This window comes from Taudactylus pleione, unplaced genomic scaffold (assembly GCF_031769625.1).
Source record: "Taudactylus pleione unplaced genomic scaffold, aTauple2 ptg000282l, whole genome shotgun sequence".
NCBI lineage: Eukaryota > Metazoa > Chordata > Amphibia > Anura > Myobatrachidae > Taudactylus > Taudactylus pleione.
This window is the reverse complement of record NW_028284684.1, coordinates 9474976-9497733: the sequence shown is the minus strand read 5'-3', so window position 1 is coordinate 9497733 and position 22758 is coordinate 9474976. Positions and strand designations below refer to the sequence as shown.

At 42.7% G+C, this 22758-nt stretch overlaps 1 protein-coding gene across 1 annotated transcript in view; it reads left to right on the top strand.

The window, feature by feature from the left end:
* The window catches only part of TMEM132C (transmembrane protein 132C), a 594252-nt gene extending 571775 nt beyond the window's left edge, over positions 1–22477 (top strand). The window contains exons 6-9 of the mRNA XM_088482165.1: positions 2280–2485; positions 4278–4551; positions 12521–12712; positions 20479–22477. Of these exons, the coding sequence (XP_088338291.1) occupies positions 2280–2485; positions 4278–4551; positions 12521–12712; positions 20479–21657 (1851 nt within the window). The 3' untranslated portion in view covers positions 21658–22477. The remainder of the gene's footprint in view (positions 1–2279; positions 2486–4277; positions 4552–12520; positions 12713–20478) is intronic.
* Positions 22478–22758: the final 281 nt, after the last annotated feature.

Sequence of the window (22758 nt, the reverse complement as noted above, 5' to 3'; positions counted from 1 at the left end):
GGAAGAAGGCAGGGCATCATGGGTCATGTAGGGAGCAGAGCTAAGCTCTGTGCCCTTTGCGCTGGTGGAGAAAAAACTTATTGTTGGGCTCTCTGTCATCTACTGTATGGAGAAGAATGATCAAGTAAATGGTCTAGCGCTGTGATAATAGGTTCATAGACAAGAGATTTATATGACATAGGTTCTGCTGCTGTGAAAGAAAGGGATCCTCCTGTTCCTTTAGTACAAATACAGGGGATGTAGTCGGCATCCTGGCGTGCGGGATGCCGACGTTTCAAATACCGGCGCCGAAATCCCGACATGTCGGGATCCCTGCACCAGTATCCCGACCATTGGCATCCCAAAGGTAAGTATCGGGGTGTTAGGGGGAGGTTAGCGTTAGCTAGCAGGATTAGGGTTAGGATTAGGATGTGGGGAGGGGGAGGTTAGGTTTAGGCACTAGGGGGGGTTAGGTTTAGACACTGGGGAGGGGATCTTAGGTTTAGAAAGTGGAAAGGGGTAGGTTAGGTTTAGGCACTAGGAAGGGTGGGTTAGTTTTAGTCACCGGGGAGGGGTTGTTAGGGTAGGGGTAGGGAAAATACTTTAGTGCCTTCCTATGGGTGTCGGGATTCTGGCTGTCTTGATGCCGCTGTTGGTATTCTGAACAGCGGCATCCCGACAGCCGGGATTTCATACCCATCCATAAAAGAAATTATAGTGCATAACCAAACTATTTCTAAGATAGGATATTAATATACAGTCCAGGCTTTAAGGATATCCATGATTGATGGTTAAATCAAATTGAGTAGGTGCTAATTAAGTCAGATGTGCTCAAGCATGGCTATCCCTAAAACCTGTACTGTAATGGCGGAGTTTGAGAATATCTGTGTTAATATCAATTTATCAATCATTATACTTAAATTTGAATATCATATACTGGTATTGGGACCTATCCCTCACTACTGTGATTTGTAAGACATATACCCGTGTTGATATATTCTATGTATATTACATCATTTAAACAATAAATCTATTTATTGTATCTAATTAGTGTTGGAATTCAACTTATTGACATTAAGAGATATATCAATAGCCTATGTTAGAAATAGTTTGGTTATGCGGTAGGATTTATTTTGTTTATCTATGGAGAAGAACCATGGGATATCTACCATTGATGTCAAATCCATCGACCTTCATTGCAAACCATCGATGGTTATTAGCTATTGATGGTCAATAAACCATCATTACCAAAGCTGACCTCTACTCACCTCTTCGAGTTGAGTCTTCCTCCATTGCTTGCCACTTAGTGCCTGATTCAGTCAGATACAGCGGCGATGTCGGACGCAGTGGAGTGATTTTCTTCTTCCACACATACATCTGAGTCATAGTGCTTGCATCCCGATTTTGTATGTACAGAGTTGAAGTACAGATTTGGACGCATGGTAGCAGAAATGTAAGGGGCGTTCCTGGACGGTGACTGGGAGGTAACTGGGGGTGGCTAAAATGACGCATGGAGATGTTGCCACTTATGGGAGTGTTGCAGGCATGTCACAGGTATGTTGCTAAAAGCAGTTGTGTACAGTGACCCTGGACCACTCACAAAGGACTCTATATTCAGATGGAGAAACTGCACCGGACATAGTACTGGTACAAATTTTTATGTATTTTGGTGCAAGTGGAGTATCAGTCCTTGCACATAGGATGAACAATTGTACACCAGGGAATAGTCTAGTAACGTCATCAGCATAACGTCGCAGATGCAAGACCGGCATAAGACACAAACACTCCAGCGTCCAACTCAGAATTAGGCCCAAAATGTCTGCCATTGCAAGACCATACTATCATTTGCAAGATATGGCTACTTCCCGTACAAGGGAGACAGCAGCTCTAACAGCAAGGCTCTGAGGCTGGTCTAAGATGGCAAGGCATTAAAGTGTACTATACATAGAAGCTACAAGGTATGGAAATTAAACTGTTAAAAGTTTCACCTAATACCTAGTTTTGTGAATCCGCTGTTCAGTGCAACCCCTCATGATATATAGTCATCCACCAGAATGCTGCATGATGCATACAAATGGGATACTGTATAAAAAATGTTCACTCCCAGATATTGTATTATAGCTGTTCATCAGGAGCATCTGACACCGTATCAAGTTTGATGCATGAAATCTACTATTTTCACATAGTGGCAAAAACACAGACCTTAGTATTATAAATCAATATAGTACAGAATATAGATATAAAGATGTACACAGACTGCTTATTACTGTCAACCATCTGAATGTTTCTTTGTTGTTCAGGTTTCAGAGAGATGCGACTATGTTTTTGTCAACGGAAAAGAAATGAAGGGCAAGGTTGGCGTAATGGTGAACTTTACATACCAGTATCTGAGCGCACCTTTGCAGATTACTATCTGGGTTCCTCGACTGCCTCTCCAGATAGATATCTCTGACACTGAACTCAGTCAAATCAAAGGATGGCGAGTGCCCATTATTTCCAACAGGAGGTTGGTCTGTCCTTTAATAAGATTCCATTATCAAATATGAGGAAGGAAACACATAGCAAATACATCACAGCAATACACTTCGCACAGTAATAGGGCACGCAGAGTGTCATACGGGCACATACATAGATTCAAATGATCTTGTACAGGTAACATGTATTTTCTTCATTATTATATGTCCTCATAGAAAGTGATCTGGCAAGTACATGATATATATAAATATATATATATATATATATATATATATATACATATATATATATATGTGGGATAATGCTCCAGCTACGGTGAAATATTATTATATGTCCTCACAGAAACTGATATAGCAAGTACATGATATATACAGTATATATGTGGGATAATGCTCCAGCTACTGTGAAATATTATTATATTTAAAGTCACCGAGAAGTTCTGTGACGCTTAACTGTACCCAGCCGTGACTTTTATTGTTCTCACAGGGCCTGATTCAGCATGGAGCGCAAAGTGCAACCGCATACACAGATTGGCCGATGTGCATGTGTATGCACCGCAGTGCGCGTGCGCAGGTTAGCATTGTGATCACACTGCGATCATGCACGCAGATAGAAAGCCATTGCAGAATGATGGGAGGTCAGCATTTGGGGGTGGTGATGGGGGAGTGGTTGGAGAAACGTAGGCGTGCCTGTCCATATGAATGCCGTTGCATGGGCGTGCATAAATCAGCCACTGCGACGGCATACGCAGCTTGAGTACTCACATCTGTAATACTTTGCAAGTCTGCTAAACCATCAATAACATTGAGTAACATCGGAGCCTCATGCACAATTGCACAAGGTCAGACCTTACTCAAAAATTGCTAAACTTACTGGACACAGTGAGAGCTGAAGCTGCGAATGCCATCGCAGTGGCTAATTTATACATGCCCCTGTAATGGCGTTCAAACACACTAACACATCTGCGTTTCGCCGACCACTCCCAAAAGCTTACTTCCTGTCAATCAGTCTGCGATGGGTCTGCGTGATCTCTGCGATCACAGTGGTCCCTTTGTGCAAACACTGCGATGCAACAGTCAGCCATCTGCGTGCGTAATCGCAGTTCCGATCGGTAACGAATCAGGCCCAGAGACACCACATTACTACTGGGTTATCCATTAGGCATGATAAGAGGGAGTAAGTGGAAACTGCTGGCAATGTTGGGCATATGGGAGGAGGTTATTTGATTGCAGGGTCTCAGAGTTATAGTCTGATCTGCTCACTTTCTCCTTGCCACTATACAAGTTATAGTTATATTGTTATCAATACATTGATGACTAGTGGCGGTTCCTACCTTTTTGATGCAGGTGGGACTCAATACTGGTGCATTTGCAGAAGCACCAGCTTCATACCCTAGAAGTTGGATAGGGCTCACAGCAAAGGCAGAGGAGTGGCTTCCCATTGGAAGAGCTCTCTCTGCTAATCGCAGACTACAGTGGCAGGTCCAGGGGGAGACTGTCTGGTTGTGATTAGCAGATAGCACTTTTCATAGGGAGCCACTGCCAATGCCATGGAAGACTCACTGGGGGTGGTGGATTTTACTGGGGGGAAGGGGGGGACTGCAGCCCTGTAGCCCCTAGGTAAAATCCGCCACTGTTGATGACCAAATTTAATGCCAGCTCGTGTTGCCTGTGTGCTTGTTCAATAAAAAAATTTAATTGTTATTGCACCGTCTAGTAGTACATATCTGGCATAGGTCGTTAAGAGATTTAACTTTAGTACAATGTTTTATAATGTATATATAAAAAATTTAACACAAATAAACTTTTATTCCTACTTTTCAGAACAACAAGAGACAGCGATGATGATGATGAAGATGAGCGCAGAGGAAGAGGCTGCTCCCTACAATATCAGTATGCAATGGTTCGAGTCCTCACTCAGTTTGTAGCTGAGGAACCCAGCCCCCTCGGACAGCTTGTGTTTTTGCTTGGCTCTGATTGGCAGTTTGATGTAACAGATTTGGTAACAGACTTCATGAAGCTAGAAGAGCCGCATATTGCAAAGCTGCAAGATGGAAGACTTCTCATTGGACGGGAGGTTGGGATGACCACAGTACAAGTATGTAAAGTAGAAATTATATATAGAAAACATAATGAAATGTCAGTTGAGTAATACCTTATTCCTCATTTGGCAGTGGATTTCAAACATTCCTCAGTAAAAACTTGGCCTTATGTGCATAATTCCATCCCCATTTTTACAATGTCAGGAATTCACAGTCCTACGGAATGAATTAACAATAGTCATATAAACTCTGTAGAGGGATGGGTATGGGATGCCGGCGTTTGGGATCCCAGGGGTCAAAATCCCAATGCCAGCATCTGACAGGGTTAGAATACCGACACTTTGTCGGTCGGTATCCTAACCCTCTCCCTACCCTAACCTTCCCTTCCTAGTACCTAAACCTAAACTCCCCCTCCCCACATCCTAAACCTAACCCTCCCCCCTTAGTGCCTAACCCTCCCCCTCAGGGGCATATCTATAATGGGTGCCTGCACACATAATATTATTTACCTATCCGGAGTCCCACGTCGGCGCTGCGGCGGGCGCTGTAAAATGACTGGAAAATGGCCACGGCGGACATTCTCCCATCATTTGCGCATGCACAGTAGAGGGAAAATGGCCGTCACGGGCATTTTCCCGGTGATCTATGCATACACTTTAGACTCTGGGCACACTCTAGCGCCCAGAGTCTATAACTCAGGCACTGGCCGCGCACAGCGCAGTGTGCTACCGGCCGCCAGGCGGAGAGGAGGGGGCCCGTGTCAAAGAGACTGCACACTGGCCCCCTCCTCTCTAGAAATGCCCCTGCTCCCCCTAGTGCCTAACCCTTACCCTTAACGTTACCCACTACTTTTCGGGATTCCAGTGGAAGGGATGATGGTGCCGGAATTTTGACAGGTGTTGGGATTCGGGCGCCGGCATTCTGACCGCCGGAATCCCCTCCATCTGTATTTTAACTACATCCCCTCTGTAGACTATAAATTCTACAAAAAGGCCACTCTGCAGAAGCTGCACTTGAATATTGTATAACCAGAAATATATGTCATTCATTTCTAAACTCCACTACAAAAAACTGGACAGCGTTAATTTTGAGTAGTGATAGGGAAACTTTCATGCATGCTTCCAAGTAAAACATTTTTTTACACATGATAGATACAACATCCTCTGCAATATACAATATCCACTGCATCAGTGGTGTATTAATGCCTGAGGTTGACCCGTTTGCAGTGGGCAGCGAATCCCCCCAGCCCCACATTTTACCTTGTGCCAGCAAGTGAGTCCCTGCTCCACTGCGCGCCATCTTTCCAGTAATATTTTGGAAGATAGCACACAGTGTGGTACCATCTTCCCGAAGATGTCTAGGAATATAGCGCACGGAGAAAGAGGGACCAGCTTGCCGGCACAAGGTAAGTATACTCTGGAGGGTGTGTGTTGCAGAGACCCCCTGGTCCCTGGGACCTGTGAGTACCACACACCCTGCACCCATTATAAATTCACCTATGCACTGCGCTGCTCAGACATTACTAAAAACTACAACATTTTGAACAAAGTTCGAGTTATATAGAGATGGGAAGGAGAAAGCGTAGATTGAACACATGCCAAAAGAGAGGTTTATTTCAGTTTTATTGATGCCTAATAGTGAATGCATCTTTTGCAAACAAGAGAGATGGGTAAAAACTAGGGGTGAGCGGGTTCGGATTTCTGAAATCCGAACCCCCCCGAGCCCCCCCGATCCGAGTCCGATCCGAATCAGGCTCGACTTTTCCCGCCTGACTCGGATCTGAAATCGAGGCAAAACGTCATCATCCCGCCTTCCGAGTCTCGCGGGTTTTGGATCCTATATAAGGTACCCACGTCGGCGCCATTTTCTCACTCGGCTGTGGACAGTGAAGAGGGAGGGTGGGAGTTAGGGCTGTGTAGTGTAGTGTAGTGTAGTGCTGCTGTTGTCCACTACTTCAAAGTCCATAGGGGCTGGCTGTGTTGTGCTGTGCTGCTGTTGTTAATAGGGGCTGTGTCCACTACTTCAAAGTCCATAGGGGCTGGCTGGACTGTGTTGTGCAGTCAGTTCTCCATAGGGGCTGTGTCCACTCCAAAGTCCTGTGCAGTGTCCCAGTCCTAAAGAGGTGCTGCTGTGATGTCCAGGGGGTGCTCTGTCCATCAGGGGTGCTCCCCCCAAGTGCTAAAAAAATAATATATTTTCTGTGTTTGTGAATTGTGTGCGCAGTAGCCGCACGTGCATCAACAAAGTAGTGCCAAGCGTGCGCCTGTGTCATAAGTAAAGGGCCGGCTGGCTTGACCGTTAAGGGTGCTGTAACCCCTGAAAGTACACTCCAGTCCAAACCAAAAAAAAAATTATTTTCTGTGTTTGTGAATTGTGTGCGCAGTAGCCGCACGTGCATCAACAAAGTAGTGCCAAGCGTGCGCCTGTGTCATAAGTAAAGGGCCGGCTGGCTTGACCGTTAAGGGTGCTGTAACCCCCGAAAGTACACTCCAGTCCAAACCAAAAAAAAAATTATTTTCTGTGTTTGTGAATTGTGTGCGCAGTAGCCGCACGTGCATCAACAAAGTAGTGCCAAGCGTGCGCCTGTGTCATAAGTAAAGGGCCGGCTGGCTTGACCGTTAAGGGTGCTGTAACCCCCGAAAGTACACTCCAGTCCAAACCAAAAAAAAAATTATTTTCTGTGTTTGTGAATTGTGTGCGCAGTAGCCGCACGTGCATCAACAAAGTAGTGCCAAGCGTGCGCCTGTGTCATAAGTAAAGGGCCGGCTGGCTTGACCGTTAAGGGTGCTGTAACCCCCGAAAGTACACTCCAGTCCAAACCAAAAAAAAAATTATTATTTTCTGTGTTTGTGAATTGTGTGCGCAGTAGCCGCACGTGCATCAACAAAGTAGTGCCAAGCGTGCGCCTGTGTCATAAGTAAAGGGCCGGCTGGCTTGACCGTTAAGGGTGCTGTAACCCCCGAAAGTACACTCCAGTCCAAACCAAAAAAAAAATTATTTTCTGTGTTTGTGAATTGTGTGCGCAGTAGCCGCACGTGCATCAACAAAGTAGTGCCAAGCGTGCGCCTGTGTCATAAGTAAAGGGCCGGCTGGCTTGACCGTTAAAGGGTGCTGTAACCCCCAAAGTACACTCCAGTCCAAACCAAAAAAAAATTATTTTCTGTGTTTGTGAATTGTGTGCGCAGTAGCCGCACGTGCATCAACAAAGTAGTGCCAAGCGTGCGCCTGTGTCATAAGTAAAGGGCCGGCTGGCTTGACCGTTAAGGGTGCTGTAACCCCCGAAAGTACACTCCAGTCCAAACCAAAAAAAAAATTATTTTCTGTGTTTGTGAATTGTGTGCGCAGTAGCCGCACGTGCATCAACAAAGTAGTGCCAAGCGTGCGCCTGTGTCATAAGTAAAGGGCCGGCTGGCTTCACCGTTAAAGGGTGCTGTAACCCCCAAAGTACACTCCAGTCCAAACCAAAAAAAAAATTATTTTCTGTGTTTGTGAATTGTGTGCGCAGTAGCCCCATGTGCATCAACAAAGTAGTGCCAAGCGTGCGCCTGTGTCATAAGTAAAGGGCCAGCTGGCTTGACCGTTAAAGGGTGCTGTAACCCCCAAAGTACACTCCAGTCCAAACCAAAAAAAAATTTATTTTCTGTGTTTGTGAATTGTGTGCGCAGTAGCCGCACGTGCATCAACAAAGTAGTGCCAAGCCTGCGCCTGTGTCATAAGTAAAGGGCCGGCTGGCTTGACCGTTAAAGGGTTCTGTAACCCCCAAAGTACACTCCAAACCAAAAAAATATATATTTTCTGTGTTTGTGACTTGTGTGCACTGTGGCTGCACGTGCATCAACAAAGGAGCAGCGCCAAGCGTGCGCCTGTGTCCCATAAGTAAAGAGCCGGCTGGCTCATTTCTTAAAGGGTGGTGTAACCCACAAAGTGCACTACTCTCCAGCAAAAATAAAAAAATATTTTCTGTGTTTGTGTGCGCTTTAGCCGCACGTATATATATCAATATAACATAAATGGAGGACCAAACTTTCTCTGATAAAAATAAAATAGGGAAAGATCAAGAACCACTTCCTACTAGTGCTGTTGCTGCTGCTGGGAGTTGTTCATCATCCCAGAGAGGAAGTAGGAACATCACTACTTTTACTAAACAATTGACCCTCCAACAGTCCCTAGCGATGAGGATGAAGTACGACAGCAGTCATCCTGAAGCAAAACGTATAACTGAGGCCTTGACTGCTATGTTGGTGTTAGACGTGCGTCCGGTATCCGCCATTAGTGCAGTGGGATTTAGACAATTGATGGAGGTAGTGTGTCCTCGGTTCCAAATCCCGTCTAGATTCCACCTGCATCCTCATTGCAGCAGCGACAAGCGTGCGTCTGTCTGTTAAAGGGTGGTGACACCCTCAAAGTGTGCTACACAAACAATTAAAATATTGTTCTTTTTTTTTCTGTCTTTGTGAATTGTGTGGGCTGTAGCCGCACTTGCATCCTTAAAGCAGCAGCGACAAGCGTGCGTCTGTCTGTTAAAGGGTGGTGACACCCTCAAAGTGTGCTACACAAACAATAAAAATATTCTTCTTCTTTTTTCTGTCTTTGTGAATTGTGTGGGCTGTAGCCGCACCTACATCCTTAAAGCAGCAGCGACAAGCGTGCGTCTGTCTGTTAAAGGGTGGTGACACCCTCAAAGTGTGCTACACAAACAATTAAAATATTGTTCTTTTTTTTTCGGTCTTTGTGAAATGTGTGGGCTGTAGCCACACCTGCATCCTTAAAGCAGCAGCGACAAGCGTGCGTCTGTCTGTTAAAGGGTGGTGTAACTCTCAAAGTCCTCCAAAAAATAGAAAACTATTTTTTTAATGTGTTTGTGACTTGTGTGCGATGTAGCCGCACTTGCATCCTCAAAGCAGCAGCGACAAGCGTGCGTCTGTCTGTTAAAGGGTGGTGACACCCTCAAAGTGTGCTACACTAACAATAAAAATATTCTTCTTCTTTTTTCTGTCTTTGTGAATTGTGTGGGCTGTAGCCGCACTTGCATCCTCAAAGCAGCAGCGACAAGCGTGCGTCTGTCTGTTAAAGGATTACATCGGTGACAGCATCCAAGTAGGCATGTCAGACAGTCCGTACCTGTACTGGCAGGAAAAAGAAGCAATTTGGAGGTCCCTGTACAAACTGGCTCTATTTTACCTGAGTTGCCCCCCCTCCAGTGTGTACTCCGAAAGAGTGTTTAGTGCAGCCGGGAACCTTGTCAGCGAAAGGCGTAGGAGGTTGCTTCCACAAAATGTGGAGAAGATGATGTTCATAAAATGAATTATCAACTCTTCCAGGGAGACCAGCCTCCAGAACGTACAGAGGGACCTGTGGTTCCAGCAGGGATGAATTAATACTCTGTGAGGATGAGGATGTACACACTGAAGAGGGTGAGGAATCGGTGGATGAGGAGGATGAGGATGACCTCTTGCCTCCGTAGAGCCAGTTTGTGCAGGGACAGATTAATTGCCAGCTTGTTTTGTGGGGGCCCAAACGAACCAATCATTTCAGCCACAGTTGTGTGGCAGACCCTGGCGCTGAAATGATTGGTTTGTTAAAGTGTGCATGTCCTGTTTATACAACATAAGGGTGGGTGGGAGGGCCCAAGGACAATTCCATCTTGCACCTCTTTTTTTTTCTTTGCATTATGTACAGTTTGGGGCCTAGTTTTTCAAACTGCCATCCTGTCTGCCACTGCAGTTTCACGCCTAGATGGGTCACGTGTTTGTGCCGCCCACTCGTGTCGCTTAGCATAGTCATCCAGCTACCTCGGTGCAACCTTTTGGACATAAAAACACTATTGTGAGGTGTGAGGTGTTCAGAATAGACTGGAAATGAGTGGAAATTAAGGTTATTGAGGTTAATAATAGCATAGGAGCAGAAAAACCTACAAATTCTGTGATTTTAGCTGTTTTTATGCTTTTTTTCAAAAAAATACAGATCCAAAACACAAAACCCAGAACCCAAAACACGGAAGGGTGGTTTTGGCAAAACCAATCCAGATCCAAAACACGAAGAAAGATCCAGATCCAAAACCAAAACACAAAACACGAAAAGTGGCCGGTGCACACCCCTAGTGAAAACATGGGTGTAAGTTTCTTTGACATATGCCTGGTGAAAACCTGGAGCACATGCTTTCCCATCTTTGTATATTACTGTTTGCTTTACTCTGTCTGTTTTGAAGCCCCAGGTGAAGCAAAACATAGGGTCTCATTCAGACCCGGTCGCAAGCGCTGAGCGCTCGCAACCCGGTCGATATTAAGGCCCTGCACACGCGCAGCGGCCACACTGCCCGTGCGCAAGCCCCGGAGCGAGAGAGAAATTCTCTCGCTACAGAGCTCACTACAAAAAGGGCAGCTGTCGATGTTGATCGACAGCTCGCCCCGTTTTGTAGACGTGGCGGGGGGTGGCTACACAAACTGAGGCGTTCCTTAAGGAACGCCTGCCATTTTGTGGGCGGCCGCACTGACATCAGCAGTGATGTCAGTGGGGAGCTTCCTGCTCGATCAGAGCAGGAAGCTCCTTGGGGCTTGCGGTTGCCAAGACCCAACCTTAGGGTCTCGTTGCAAGCCCCGATCTCATCGCATCACCCTGGTTGGTCTCTAAAGCTGTGGGTGGTAACTAGTGACCAGGAGGCTGCACTTGAAAACTGAAGCGAGCGCCTCTGAATGAGGGCCATTGTCCTGTTTAATTTATGTAGCCAGAGGAGGGCTACTTTTGACCATGTAATAAAAAATGGGAAATATCATACCCACCACCATGGGGGTCATTCAGACCCAGTCCCAAGCACCGATGTGCTCGCAACCGAGTCGATGGGTAGCCATTATAACATCCACTACACACATCTTTCATTCAAAATGGAATGTCACCCCATTCAGGCTGGGTAACGGGTCTGACCCAATTGCATAGCAGGCATATTCGGGAAATTGGTATACAATGACAATATATAACTCTAAACCTCCGGGATCCATAGCAATGGCACTTCTTACACCCACTATAGCTACGCCCATGTATCTGGGTACATCTGATATACTTTTTAGTGAGCTCTATACAAAAGATGTTTGCAAGACTCAGACAAAGGCAGAACACATTCCTACAATATATATATATATATATATATATATATATATATATATATATACTGTATACATTAAAATCAAAATCTTTGTCAAAATAATGAATAGATCTTACTAGACAATTTGGCCAAACCAATATCCTCTGCTTCTGTATGTAATTCTTTATCTGAGAAAAGCACGTCCCACCATCTTCTCCAGAGATTTCTTCTGCTGTAGGTCACCTGGAATAGTCAACCTCCTTTATCCTAGAAGAGTCTACAGCAGAAACTGATCTTTCTAAGACCTTTCTCTTCTTTCGTATTGTGTCTGAGAGAGAAAGGGACAGGGCTGTAATAGCATGATAGAAGATGGTGGTGAGAAGAGAAACAGGGTAGAAGGGGAGAGGACCTGTTAGTCTAAGCTTCATTCAATGTATTTTTAAACCATTTCATGCCCAGAAACAGCTTAATTCAAACAATATATATTGTAAAAAATATTCAAAATACCATCTCCAAAAGAGCCCGTGTCCTGCTGTAAAAGCCCAGTAGGTGGGGCACTGATTCACAGGACTGTCATGTAAATGCAATATTCCAGAAACCTCATCTAGTTTTGGAGAGGTTTATTTGAATTTCGTAAGATTGCAGTTATGATCTAAAGTCAGCATACCAAACTTGTTGATTGGAACTTTGCAATTTGGAAAACAATGTAATTACAAAATAATCCACATGATGTCTTCCCTGGATCTCTCGCTATTATTTATTTTAATATGTTTCTTACAGCCATTTAGCAACAGATTAGTTAATGATCTCTGCTAATTTTATATTGCTGTATAATAAGACAGTGTCATAGGACATACTGTTATTGTTTACTTTAGCTCAGTGGAAAAGAGGCTATAAATAATGGATATGCCTGCTTAACATTAAATCAGTCTCTTTGTGTGTTGTAGGTGATGTCCCCTCTCTCCGATTCCATCCTGGCAGAAAAGACAGTGACAGTGCTGGATGACAAAGTGACAATAACAGACCTAGGAGTGCAGCTTGTCTCCGGACTGTCACTCTACCTTCATCCTAGCACAGCTAATAACAAGGCTATTGTAGCCACCTCTACGGCTCAGGAACTGCTGCATACTCCAAAACAGGTAGAATGCTGAAGGTCATGTCAGCTGATCACATTTAGATAATGAATTAAGCCTTTTAACCAGATATTACTGTACTCACGTGAAACAGTCCATTAAGCTCACATGAATCAGTACTGAAATAAATATGGCAATGTTTGTTATATAAATAAGTAGAAAGGTAATGATTGCAGTACTCCAAAAACCGCAGTGCCCCATACAATCCAAATGTTATTATGCACATCCAGTACAATGTAGGGAACTTATTTTGTTTTAATTTTATGTTCACAAATAAACACAGAACTGTTGGCAGACTTTCAGGTATAAACCTTAAAGCTCAGGTCACTATTCAAATTACAAACACAAAATACTTCATAATATATGCTTACTGTTATTTTTAAATTAACAGCTAAGAAAATGGAAGTGAGAGATATTGGTCCCCCAAACTAGGGACGTTTGTTAGGCATGCAAGTATACAGCGTACAGTACAGTGCATAGTGGGAGTGGTACCAACATTGTTGATCCTGTCAGTACTGGCCTGGAAATTATTTATTGTACATGAAACCAGCCACACAGACCCACGTGCCAAACCATAGGGCTGGTAATAATAATGGAGAGGGCACGGAGCAGTGGCTATATGAACTGGAGTGTCATATTTATTTGAATTGTCTTATCTTGTCTACTGTTTGTGTGTACTTTGTCCCACATATGAAACATGGTCAAGTATGAATGTGATTGTTGACTGATAGGCGTTGATTCAGTTCAGAATGATGTTGGCCATGTGCCCGTCCAGAGCAGCACTTAGTGGCCATCTATATCACCTACTATACCTCGCATCACATAGAGGCGCGCAAGAAAATCAGCAATGTAGACCGTTCCGTAGTGGGCAAATATTTGTGCACCAGTACATTAAGGTGATGTACAGTGGTACTTCGCCCCTAATTGATTATAATTGTTATCATCCATAGAATCGTTAGTTGAGATGGCCAAGAAAAACAGATTAATATTTTAGGAGAAAAACTGAAAAGATGAATTTAATGAAGGGATGGTTCTAAACTGTTAGGAGTTTGGACTTTTATGTGATGTGTGAGGCACCAGACCCAGAGTCCAGCTGTCTCAGATTGGACCCAGTGCCTGGCGGGAATCGGTATGAGAAGCCGGCGGCTGAATAGCCACCGGTTCAAATACTGCTGCTAGAATGCCTAACGGTGGAGAATCCCGACAGGCGCAGGTAAGGACCCTAACCCTCCCCTCTCCCCGCCTAACCCTAACCCTCCCTTAGTGGTGCCTAACCCTAATTTCCCCAGTGGGTGCCAGACCATAATCTAACCACGGTGGTGCCTAACCTTAACTCCCACTTCCCGCACCCTAACCTTCCCCCAATGGTGCCTAACCCTAATCCCCCCTTCCCCTAGCCAACCATAATCCTCCCTGGGGGTGCCTAACCCTCACCTCCCCCCCCCCCCCCGGGGTGCCTAATCCTAACACCCCATCTCCGGCTAACTGGACATACTTACCGCCATCTGGAAGTAGGGGATTCCGGCGGTCAGGATGCCAATGCCAGTGTCCTAATGTCCTTCAGGGTATCAGTGTCAGCATTTTGCCATGCGGCGGAATTACGGTATCTGTATTTCGACTGCCGACATCCCGTCCGCCTGCATATGAACTGCATCCCATCTGGCGAGCTGTCTACATCCTATTTTGCTCTCCCTATGCCAGCTTCTCTCTGCCTATTCCCTGATGCTGCCCTGCTCTTTATAGTACAGGGCATGTGCCCCCTTGTAAGATTAAAAGATGCAGTCATATGACCGATGAATACAGCCACCCAATTCAAATCTACATAAGTTAAAATCAGCTCTGACACAGAGTGTGTTGCCAGAGTATTAAGCACCTAACTGTGCTACAGTATAATTGTGTATTCCACCCGTGTAACGATCCGGCCCACTGACCTGTCCGTTTCTGCTGCTTCTGACCTTTTCTTCATCCTACATGTAGGGGTGCCGATAGGGGTGGGAGCGGGTACTAATTACCAGGGCTCGGGTTTGTTGGAGGAGCCCACTGCCCCCTCCTCCTTATCTGTAAGCAGCTCAGCACACGCTACTGTAGAAAACCGGGGAGACAGTCTCCTCTTCTCTGCCTGCCTTACTTCTGATAACAGCACCTAATGTCGCCCCTCTACTGTCTTTACTCCTAAGGAGGATAAAAGGACTAAAATGTTTCCTTCCCCTGTGCAATATCCTGACTCATTAATACCCTGCCCAAGTATATTCCTTCCATAACATAAGCGCCCATTAAGCAGGTATTTTTAGAATATTTGACCCCTTAAAGGGATGAGAAGTGGTAAAATGTTTCTCTCAACCGAGGTGATTGGGTGACAAAGCAACATGTGCCAAGTACTAGGGGACTGTAAGCTCATTGTCTGGGATGAGTGGGTTGCAGCGCAGTCAAATATTCAAATAGGGGAACCACACCAACTGCCAGTGATGTTTGGCAACATTTGGGGTGACAGTTGGTGTGGTTCCCCTTTTTTAATATTTTACTGCACTGCAGCCCCATCTCTGGAGCCACCACTGCTAAATACTTAACACTTAGTTTTTCTCCATTTGGATAATTCACTTGCTTTGTATTTGGATTTTTCACTCTCTCGGACATAATAGGCGTTGCCAGTAAGGGGAGGGAGGAGAGGAGCTTTGGGCCCATATTCACTTGAATAGGATAAGCTACATAGCAGTCTGTGCACAGAGCACACAGTGACGTTATCGTCAGGCTGTCAAGCAAGTTTGCACAATGATAGATGTCTAAACGACCAGCAGGCACGCCCATCGCTGGTCGTTTTAGACCTTTTTGCAAACAATTTGCAAACGATTGAACATTATCGTTCAATTGCTCAACTTAATCGTCTAGTGGATGGGCACCTTGAGTCTGCAATGTGTATATGATGCAACATTTAAAGAAAAGTAGGATACGTCACTAGTTTTGGAATGTCTCATTCTTGTGCAGTAAGGCATATAGATGCTAGGTGAATGAGGACCTATATATGTAGGACACAGTAACATCACCAGTTTTCCGGCGCGGCTCTTTGTGTTGCAAAGAAAAATCTGCTATGTTGGTGGTCACGAGTTGCTAGTGACACTGGCCTAACGCCGGCAACTAGTGGCTATTGCCAACAATTGAATTACCCCTATGTCTCTTTATTGGTGATAACGGTGACAAACCTTAACAATTGTCTTTTGTTTCAATTGCACTATTTAAAGTTACTTCTTTAATGAAACATTGTCAGCTAGGGGTAATGTGGAAGTGAGCTTTAAATATACATACTGTATGTGTGTGTTTTTATGTATGTGTGTATCCCCCTCTCCCTTCCTCCCTCTCTCTCTCTCTATATATATATATATATATACACACACACATATATACTGTATCTATATCTATCTATCTGTCTAACTATATATAAAAAATATAATATGACTATACGACTGTCTTGGGAATTTCTTGAAGAGTTTGAGCTTCCCAATTAGAAATCTGAATTGACTAATACTGAAGAGAAAAAAGTTGCAATGATTTAGTGCGATGTCCTTCAGAGAGCTGTTTCTGCAAATCCTATGAACCACATCAATAAATCCAGTCCGGTTCCTGACAAGGTTCTCCAATTACCATCAACAGATCAAGATGGATTGGAGGCAGCTTATATGAGGAGGGAAAAAAGAGACGCATGCCCTCATCCTGATCAATTAGAGGCAGAATTGATAGATGATCATGTTTGTTAATTACTAAACAGCTACATCTCATTTTACTTGATTGGAAATAGCATTGTCGGCCTTTATTTCAAACAGTTACCTTTATTAAGCATCTGCTTACTGCTTGTCATGTCAATACAAAATACAGAATGATTCATTGAAACTAAGACACTGATGTTTTTGTAACTGTAAGCATTCAGTAACATTTACTGAGAAACACGCACACACAGAAATAACAGATTTATAAAAAAGAAAATAAATATTTTAATTAACTTACATAAGCACTCACTTATCAATATAGATGACCAAAAATGCTAAATACAATTTTAAATAAAAAAAGGCAGTAATGGACCCACTTTGCATTTAATTACCTTTTAAAATTTAAAACACAGTTATAGCTAAATAAGTGACTGCACATTATATAACATGCATACATGGACAGATAAGTAACAACACATGATACATAATGGCAATACTTTATGCATTTAGAATGATAAATTTCATAAAACAATAATAATTGTTCTAAAAGTCTATAATTAAATGAACAGCATATTGTCCTCTATGCATACAGAGAAGTTTGCATTGAGATTCCAGGTAAAGTGAACAACTAAACATTTAAACTTTAAAGCTTTCATTGTGTCTAACAGACATACAGTATAATAAGCTAATGTACCAATGCGGAAATACGAAGAGACACAGCATAGACTCTTTCTGTAATATTATGCTCTCATATTGATGCACAACAGCGATACCATATATTAAATAAGTTACAAAATGTGTGATAAAATCAAAAATATAGTTTACCATATTACTATATGAATAAAAATCTGCTCAAGTACAAATTAAAATTTAACATGGCACCAAAAAGGATATGTTTAATTGACCATGAATTTCTATCCAGTTTATGATTATTTACCTGTTTTACATGAATACTGTAGTTTAACATCACTTTCCTAATAATACATTGCAAATATTGTAGCAGAAATGATATGCGCACTGCTACTTAAATGTGAGATTTGTGTGAATAATTACATATTTTGTGCATGAAAAATTTGATTCTGGTCGATGTTAGGTTGATTTTTGGTCGATTTTCTGTTTCAGGGTCTAAATCACACATTTACTAACAGATTATTTTTTTTAAATGATGTAAAAAAAAATCATATCTAAGAAAATGTGTGATTTAGACTCTGAAATACAAAATCAATCAAAAATCAACCCAACACTGACCAAAAATCGACCCAGCTCGACTTTCAGTAAATATAGCCCTAAATCACATATTTCCGTACAGATGATTTTGACATTGTTTAAAAAAAATATGCCAAAAATAATCTGTTAGTCAATGTATGATTTAAGATGCGTACACACGTAACGATTTTTTGAACAATTTAACTATAACGGCGTCGTTATCGTTCAATCTTTAAAAAAAATTGTTCAGTTTCTGAGTTGTAACAATGAACGAAAATCGTTCAAGTGCGCTCCCGTTTGTAGTTTGTAGTTCATTTTAGACTGACCAACATAACGATTTTCATTAAGGGAAGGAACATTTTTCGTTCATCGTTGTAAAAATCATTCATTACACTTCAAAAAATCGTTCACTTTTCAAGGGAAAATCTGACAGAAAATCTGACTGATAATCATTGGTTACAAAATCGTTACGTGTGTATGCACCTTTAGACCCTGAAATAAAAAATCGACCAAAATCAACTTTTAGTAAAGTTACTCCCAAGTTTCATATACCTGTGAACTCATAATAAAGAGAAAATAACTGCTTTTAAGCTTTAATACAGTATGCCACGATATATGAACCAAATTACTTTTTTTTTCTCAGGATATTTTATTGGCCTTTTTTATGTGTTTTTAGTATACAGAATATATTCCTAAATCCAGGGAATATTAGAAACAATAAAATATTTGCTGGTAAACAGCCGGCAGCTGTAAAAACAGGAGTTCAAGGTGAGGCAGTTTCTAAATGTCACTATATATTGTTGGTAGTTAAGAAAAGAGCAAAACCTGGAAAAAAGATAGTCTGACACCCTATATAACCTGAATTTTTATCATCTATTTTATATTTTTAGAACAAAGTACATACAATTAGTACAATAAAACATATGTGATGCCAAATTCTAAACAAAATATCTAAAACCATAATCCATTATCAATTTAAGATGTGATCAAGATTGGCAAAACAACGGGTCAAAGTCCGAATTAAAGGCCACATGGACCTGGATGTAAAAATGATAAAGGGCCATGTGGACTTGTACAGCAGCTGCAAAATCAGCCCCAATGGTTACCTAAATATGTAAAAGTAGAAAAATTGCATCAGTTTGCGAGGAAAATAGAATTATAATATTAATACCTATGGTTTTTGGCAACTTGTGACTGGTCATCACCATGCTGCCATGATGATGGACTTATTTTTATGTGAAGGCTTGAAGCTGTAGCTCCATCACACCATTGTTTCTCTGGCTCTGACCATAATCTGAAAAAGGTTGTTGTTTTTATATTCCAAGCCCAGATAATCCTGTTAGATTGTATATACATTGGAGTTGTAAATGCTGCATCAAATGGCGACACTGGGTTTGGTGTCACCCAGTGTGCCTACTACTCACTCTATCACCCCCTTTGCAGATTTCTTGCATGCACCAAAGACACACGCATCCACAAAATGGGCATGGCCTCGTGTGCACAAAGCCATGCCCCTGCTGGATTACGTTTTCTCGTCAGATTGGGGGCTTGCTCAGCACTCCTGGAGCTGTTCGGCAACCCCCAGCCTCTCCGGACACAGTGTGGATGACGTGCTCATGCACACGTCATTCATCACTGCTATAAGCGCTGCTTGGTGACACCATAATAGGTCGTGAAACCAAAATAGCAGAGCGGCTCTGCTATTTTGGTGTCACCCCCTTGGATGGTGTCAACCAGTGCAGCCCGCACCTTGGCTGCAACTACTCTATGATGAATGCAGTTGACTTGGGATAGAGTTTAAGTAGGGTTTCCTTCATATAATGCACAGGCTATTCATGTGGATCTTAGAAGGAATGCAAAAAAAACATAAAAAATTATACAAACAAAATACTGTACATGCTCATTTCAACAGATGATATACACTTCAATGTTTAAAATGTAAACCTGTTAACATCCATGTGTATAAATGGGTTTTGTATTGTGCAAATAAGGGACAGTTTTAATCTCTGCAAACTGCATAGTGAACAGCAGTACAGATAATAGAATACCACTATTTACATACAGAAGAGGGAAGAGATATTCCTGTGCATAGTCAGACCTGTGTTTGTGCAAAGCGTTTGTTAATTAGTACGTTTAAAATCACAGATTAAATATTTTGTTTTCGATTGGAGCTAGCTGCAAACAAATTTACCTCTTAACCTTTTGTTACACTTTAATGTATATGTTAGTTTCTTGCAGACATTAAACAGCACTCATCTGTATACTGCCATCATCAGTGATTGCAGTGAGTATTTAGAAATAGATATGGAAAGTGTGAAAAGTGAATTTGACAGTACTAAAATTGAAGCTGTAGGATAAGTGGGGGTATGGCAGATCATTGTGTACAGTCTCACTTCAATCCCACTGATCATCATATTGTACCTAGTACAGAGCATCAGGGTACACTTCATTTTGTTTAAGACCAGAGTTTATTTAGGATTGTTGTTAGCTCCATTATTTACAAGTGATCATTGGTCACTTTTACATTTTTAGTTCAATCACTTCTGAATGAACCAATAGATTGTGCTGGCTGTTCCCTTACCTAGCTAAGTCAATATCACTGATGTCTGTAGAGCTGTTGCCAGTAGTAAGTAATGAAGATAACAACAATCCTTCATAAACTCTAGCTTTAAATGAAATATGTACTCTGATGCTCAATACTATGTTCAATTGTACTAGGTTCAATCATTTTAATTATAGATAGACAGGACTGTGTCATTTGGAAATACATTGATTTCCATGGGCATGTCCTAGATGTCTGTAACTTCATGATTCACGTATGTGAAGTAATTTTTACAGTTTACTTATTTGGGTTCTTCTATTTTTTAGGAAGCAGTTGTCAGTGTTTGGATACAGTTCAGTGATGGTGTAGTGACACCTCTTGATATCTACGACTCCAAAGAATTTTCAATATCTGCCACATCTTTGGATGAATCTGTTGTCTCCACTCATCAGAGTAGTTTGCTAAAGTACCCCATTGTGATAGCAGAAGGTGAAGGACAAGGCGCTATGGTCAAAATAGACCTGATGATCTCTGAGGCCTGCCAGAAATCAAAGAGAAAAAGTATACTTGCAGTGGGACATGGTTACATCAAAGTGAAGTTTGGGCAGAATGATGCCATTTCTCCAGGTGGGACTGAGTATGAGGGGGAGGAAATAGAAAATCACACAAGTGACCGGAAGCAGAAGGTTTCAGATCAAGAACGTTATGGTAATGATGGAAGGTATGATGGATCTCCTCTGGAACATGATAAAAGTGCCATAAGAAAAGGTAGTACTACGGCTAGATCAGTGTTAAACAACAGGATGGATGGAAATAGATTCTCTGAAGACAGTCCTCTACAAAACATTCCAATAGATTTTACCAATTTTCCTGCTCAAGTAGACTTACCGAAAAGCACTGGGGAGATGGAGGATAATGACCTTGTGCATGCACCTAGAGGACTGAGTGACCTTGAGATTGGAATGTATGCTTTGCTTGGTGTCTTCTGCCTTGCCATATTAGTCTTCCTAATTAACTGTGCAACATTTGCCCTTAAATACAGACACAAACAGATACCACTAGAAGGACAAGCTAGTATGACTCACTCACATGACTGGGTATGGCTTGGTAATGAGACAGAGTTGTTAGAGAGTACACCAGATGTATCACCACAACAGGATGAGCACACCACTATTATAGACAGAGGGATTACCTTGGAAGAAAATCATCATCTTTTCAATGGTGTCTCTCAGAAGAATGTGCAGACCCAAATGCAGCAGCTGGGGGAAGAAGCGGAAAAAGCAGTGAAAAACAAAAAAAATGATCCTTTACATTCCCCAACTTCAAAAAGAAAGCGGGTAAAGTTCACTACTTTCACCACAATCCCAGCTGATGATGGTTGTCCAACGGTCAACTCATTAATCACAGCCAATGAGGATGACATTAAGTGGGTGTGTCAAGATATGGACCTGGGAGAATCTATGGACCTCCAAAACTATATGCAGAAGCTTAAAGACAAAATATAAATAGTGGTTGGGAAGATTTACCACAAATTCTGATGCCTTCAGTTTTATAGGTTCCTTTGCGATGGGTTCATCAACAAAAAATTTTCAATTCTACATAGATGCCAGAATGTGCAATGTGTTCTATGAAACAAGAATTCCAAGTTAAGACCAGTAATGCTGAGTTGACCACTTATGCGTCCAAATAAAAGCTCTAAAGATGCACACATACAGTAAGAACAGATGCAGTTACACACTTATGCTGATTGGGAGACATCTTAAGATTTTTCCAGCTCTGCATTTGCCCCAGGTTTATCCCAGGCATACATCTGGTGCACTTACACTCACCCACGTCATAAGCACAAAAATATTTTTTTGTTTTATTTAAATAAAAAAAAACTGTATAATACAGCAATCGTTCTTGTCATGTACAAATTAATGTAACAAAAAAAATGATATCACATGATAAGCATTATCAATTAAGAAGCACCAATCAGCATAAGTCAGCCAATCAGAAGTGGCTAGCCAGTGCTTGTGACCATCATCATCATCATTGTGTGTATTTTTGCACCAGCCCTCAGGCACCGACAAGCTACTGTATACAGCTGCAGAGAGCCGTACTTGTGTCTCTATGCGTGGCTGGGTCTGCCTCAGCTGCAGAAAGACAAACATGCCTTTTCTGTACTTGGACAGCGTTTGACCTTCCTTTCCCACCATGTTTGGCTCTCCAAGCTTTAGAAGGTACAAGTGACCAAAGCTGCTTACAATTGTAGGCAGGGCTGCCATCAGAAATTGTGGGGCCCGGTACTGACAAAATAGGTAGGGCCCCCGCTGTGGAGCTACTTCGGTGGTGATGCATCAATTGGTGCATAAACCAGAGATGCTAGACATGGTGGGGGTGGGGGTAAAGGGCAGGGAAGGATGGACATTACTGGGGAACACAGGGCAGGGAAGGATGGACATTACTGGGGAACACAGGGCAGGGGAGGCTGGACAAGTGGGGGCACTGGGCTGGGAAGAGTGAACTGGAGCAGGGAAGACAGGCTAGCTGGCTGGACTAGGAGGGGGTAGGGGGCGCAGGGAAGGCTGGCTGGATTGAGGGAGGGGCAGGGAGAGTAGGCTGGC